The following is a 4,915-nucleotide window of genomic DNA, read 5'->3' as shown; positions in this document are numbered from 1 at the left end:
GTGTGTGTGTGTGTGTGTGTGTGTGTGTGTGTGTGTGTGTGTGTGTGTGTGCGTGCGTGTGTGTGTTTCTATTTGTGTGTTTGTGGAGCTGCATGCTAGGAAGGACTCATTCATATTTAAACTTTGCATATGTATGCGCGTGTCTGCTCATGTGGGTGCTTACAAGCTTACGTGGCTCATCCGGTTGTCCACCTGTGTGTGTTTTTGGCCATGTGTGCAAGCTGCTGGCACGCACCTACGTGAATGAAATGTGAACACCTGGCTGTGGTGTAAAATTAGCATGGACACAAACAAGCTATTTACTGTGGGTCACCCACTCGCCCAGCTGAAGGCGGAAGCAGCCGTTGTTGGTTGCACCGATCTCTGGCTGCCAGTAAATGCGTCAACAAATGTTGTTTTGTGCTGAAAATCTATAGAGACATGCAATCCAGGGGGGTTCTAGTTGCGGGTCAAAACAAACATTGTTTTTTGACCTTGTGTTTCATTCGCTGTTACATCATCTGAGATACAGCCGGTTCTTGGAATCAGAAAATGGTCCTTGGAATAACGAGGGATCCTTTCTCAATGAGATGGACAACAGCAGCGATCGGAGGCTGCTGCTGAGTAACGTAATCGCTTAGGCTTTTTTTGGGCTGTGCAATGTGGCAAAACAGATCAGGGTTGCCCATTTAAAGCAATTAAAAGGATTAACATGACTCAGGAGAATGAATCCATGTGGGACAAAACAGCATCAAGGATTCACTTTAACTCCCGGGATGCAGATGTTTGGTTGTCTTGCTCTTTTGCTTAAGGATTAAAAACAAACTGTGACTTAAACAAGCATTCCTACTTCTAAGACTTTTTGTCACATGAGAAAGCAAAAACTTTCTTGTATTTGATTGAGGCTTCATGTGACTGACACACAGAGTTCTGTATAATCCTGAAGTTGAGTGACAGTGGATATCAATTTCCAAGTCACAGATTCTCAATTAGAATTTGGTTTGGACTTTGACTGCACTGGCAGTGCTGGTTACCTGAGTCGCTCCGTTAGAAGGTGAAGGTGGTTGGCGCTATCCATCAACTCTAACCAGTATCTCCGCAGTATGACTCTGTCACTACTATGTTTGTTCATGTAGAAAGCGTTTGCATCCATTGCATGAGAGGAAAACTGCAGATAGGACCTCTTATGTCTTCCTTATTGCCTCTAAACTATTAGTTGTTCCATCCACGGATTGTTACACCTGAGCTGTGAAGTTCTCCATCTCCTCTGGTTGCAAAGTATGTCTTGGGTTTTTCTCTGATTATTGGTCTCCTTGCCCAGGTTTTCACTTTATCATTATTCTTTAACTTACTAGTGTGTACCCTGTTTTTTTTTTTACTTGTTTTGGTTTTTGTATGAATGTTTCTATTCTCTAATGCTTTCCAACAAACCTCTGAAGAACATCTGGCTTTGGCTGCAGGGGATTTGGTTGCACTGGATTTTATCAGAGTAAAGGAGAGTTTATATTTGTAAAATATGCTGAAAACTACAAACTGTCCTTCTACTTCAAATTTGGGATCTACTTTGTGTTGGGATCTAGTCTGTCACATAAAATTCCCCACAACATGCATGCAAGTTCGTTGTGCTGCATCTTTACGTGATGTTTGTCACCGACCTTGGTCTGGAGGGTCTGGATCCCAGGCCGCCCACAGCTGGACGATGAAGAACGGCGACCAGCAGACGGTGTAGACCAGCACTATGACCAGGGTCATCCTCACCGTCTTGGACATTGCCTTGGTGATGCTGGGGGGTGGAGTGACCTGATGTGGAGGGGGGGCATAGTCCAGGGAGCAGCGGGCGGAGTTGGCACAGGACTCCCGGAAATCTGAGCCGTTCGGTATTTGCTCCTGCGTCAGCGATGTGGCTGCTGTCTGATGTTCGCCGCAGCAGCTACTATACTGAATCACAGACGGCACATAGTCGTAATGTTCTCCCACTTCGCAGTCGTGGGCGTCATTGTCCTTCAGGAGCTGTCCTCCTCCTTCTCTCCCCGTCGCCTGTCTTCCCCTCTCCCTCTCTCGCTTGTCCTCCTTCCTGAGGCCCTGGAAGCGAAGAAGGATTTCACTCCTCTTGAGCTCGGCCATCATTATCCTCTCTGACTTCAAGTAGATGTTGTTGTGGATCTCCCGGAAGATTCTTATCTGAAACACAGGATTTGTAGCAGCAGATCAATGCGAGGAAACCAGATGAGCTTTAAAAACGCCACGTGCCAAAAGAAAGAGAAAGAAATTGAACGCTCAATGGACATAAAAACCAAACTATGCTGGCATCAGTTGTCGACAATAAAAACTGTGAAACTTTTTAGTAGCATCACTAAACAGGTTTATCTCTTCACTGCCTTAGAAAAAGATGACCATTAAATTTTATTGCAGTGAAATGTTTATGGAGCTCTTTTTAACTCTTTAAAAGGAAATCTGAAACCCATTTTAGAGGGATTTTATGATCTCTAATTCATCGCTACCTCCAAGGTTGTGGATCTAATTAGCCAAACGTAGCTTTCGGACTCACTTCGCTCAGCGTTTTTTCAGGTTTTGTTCATATCTTCCCAAATACGGTCGCTCTCAAAAGTGCACACTTTCCTGTCAAGTAAAAACCGAGATCGCGATGAATAACTTCCTATGTTTTTTCACCTCTAAAGTGACATTTATTTTGTCCAACTGAACTGAAGCCGACAAATCCACAAGAGAAAAATATTTTTTTTGTTTGTTTTGTTATTTTTAAACTGTAATAACCCGGTTGCGCAAATGTGGACACCCTTAAACAAATATGCTGTTGGGATGTGTTCGATATTTTCTCAGAATTGAGTCTTAAGTTCACATCTATTAACAATAATTTTGAATCCGATTAAGCTGAAACAAATTTCAGTTGTCCCGGTGTGCTTTTCATGTCTTCTACATATTTCAGCTAAAACCATAGTTAGCAGAGAATTAGGAGAATCTCATTGTTTGAAGGCACCAAAGGTGACACAATGAAGTCAGTCATCATTAACTGGGAAGAAGAAAGAAAACAGTAAAATTACAAAAACTGGAAATTTCTTCAAAACTACCAAAAGAGACAGGTAGGTGGCCATTGGGAGGGCAACAGCAGGGTAGGAGCAAAGGTTTAGCTCAAAGGTTGTAGAGTCGTGAGACAGAAACCTTTTTTTCAGGCAAAAAAACTCTCAAACCTGCAACTCCCATGCAACTACGTATTATGATCTAAAGAAATTAAACTTAAAGTATTGGAATTGGGACGCAATTCCAAAATGTGTGCTAGACAACACAGATCTTCTCCAAAAGAACCCCACACCCAGAGTGAAACGTGGTAGTGGCAGTATTATGCTCCAGGGTTAATTTTGGCAAAGTTCACACTGCAGCTGGAAGAGACCCAATTCTGATTTGTAGTCAGATCGCATTTTTTCTTTGGCACGGGCGTTCACACTTGCAAATATGCAACCTGTACTTATGTGTTCTCCAGTGTGAACTGCCAACAACCTGAAAGTGTCCCGCATGCGCAGTAGAGGGCGCAATAACGTGAGAGCATGCTCAGTGTTTTGCCAACCGCCATGAAAAAGAAAGAAGTGCTCAGTGTTTACGGAAGTAAACATGGATGCTAACGGTGGAGCATAGCTTACGATTTTGAAGTTGTTGTCCGACCTGAGCCAGCATATTAACAACTTAATCCTCATTATAGTTATTTTTCTTCCCGCATGTGCGCATCAAGACGCAGAATAGTGACGTTTGTCGAGTATCAGTGACGTTCGGGTAGGATGCACGCGGCCTGGACTTCAGGTCACATTAGAATCGGATACTATCGGATGTCAAGTGGCCTGGGTCGCATTTTTTAAAAAAAAATCCCAGCTGTGTTGTTCAGACTGTCTTGAAAAGATCAGGTACAGGTCGCATTAGGTCAAAAAAAAAAAAAAACATTAAAAAATTCGGAATTGGGTCTCTTCGGGCTGCAGGGTGAACGCTTAGTGAATTCTTAGTTCAGATGGAACTAAGAATTTTATTAAGTTGTGTAAAGGTCTCAATAGTTCCAAATACCTGTCAGCTCTGCATCAAACCTGATGTCTGCTGGAAGCTAAAGACGAAGAGCAATTTTAGTTTAGTTCTTAAAGAATTACTTTTGGTGATGAAAATTAAATTGTCAGAAAGGTTAATTTAGAGTCAAAAACTAAACTTAAGAGACAATCAGCATGATTACCTAAAAAAAGGCAGTGGGTAAGAGATTTCCTTACATTCTGACAAACATGGGAGAGAGGGAAAATATCGTCATGTCAAGATGTAAGATGTTGTTAGCACTCGAAAAATTTGGTTTTAATGAAAAAGCTGTACAGTGTGTGAGGACTTTATACCAATCACCAGTGGCCAGAATCAAGATTAATGGAAATCTAACTGACAATATAAAACTAGAACGTTCTACACGTCAGGGTTGCTGTTTATCACCAACTTTATTTGCAATTTATATTGAACCACTCGCACAACATATAAGACAACATAAGGATCTTAAGGGTATTGATATACATAATGAGTCCCATACAATAGGTTTGTTTGCAGATGATGTAATTTGCTATTTATCAGACCCTGAAAACTCGCTGCCTTGTCTAATCAACCAGTTAGAGATATTTGGCTTTTATTCAGGATACAAATTAAATTTGAAAAAGACACAGGTTTTGACATTTGGTTATACTCCATCTGAAATGATACGTAGAAAATATAACTTAAATTGGAGCTCTACTATGATGACATACCTAGGAGTACAATTAACGAAAGACAGAGGTGATCTATATAAAGCTAACTTTACTAAAGTGGATCAAGAAATTAGGAAGGACATTAGAAGGTGGGATGTCCTAACACTAGACTTCAGCTCCAGAATTGAAGCGATAAAAATGAACGTGTCACCAAGGTTATTGTA

At 41.5% G+C, this 4,915-nt stretch overlaps 1 protein-coding gene across 1 annotated transcript in view; it reads right to left on the bottom strand.

The window, feature by feature from the left end:
* Positions 1-4,915, bottom strand: part of avpr2aa (arginine vasopressin receptor 2a, duplicate a) — a 25,634-nt gene that overhangs the window by 3,249 nt on the left and 17,470 nt on the right. Inside the window, exon 6 of the mRNA XM_008413598.2 lies at positions 1,635-2,160. Within this exon, the coding sequence (XP_008411820.1) occupies positions 1,635-2,160 (526 nt within the window). The remainder of the gene's footprint in view (positions 1-1,634; positions 2,161-4,915) is intronic.

Source organism: Poecilia reticulata, linkage group LG7 (genome assembly GCF_000633615.1).
Source record: "Poecilia reticulata strain Guanapo linkage group LG7, Guppy_female_1.0+MT, whole genome shotgun sequence".
In the NCBI taxonomy this organism is placed as follows: Eukaryota; Metazoa; Chordata; class Actinopteri; order Cyprinodontiformes; family Poeciliidae; genus Poecilia; species Poecilia reticulata.
The sequence above is the reverse complement of the archived record's forward strand: the minus strand, read 5'-3'. Positions and strand labels throughout refer to the sequence as shown.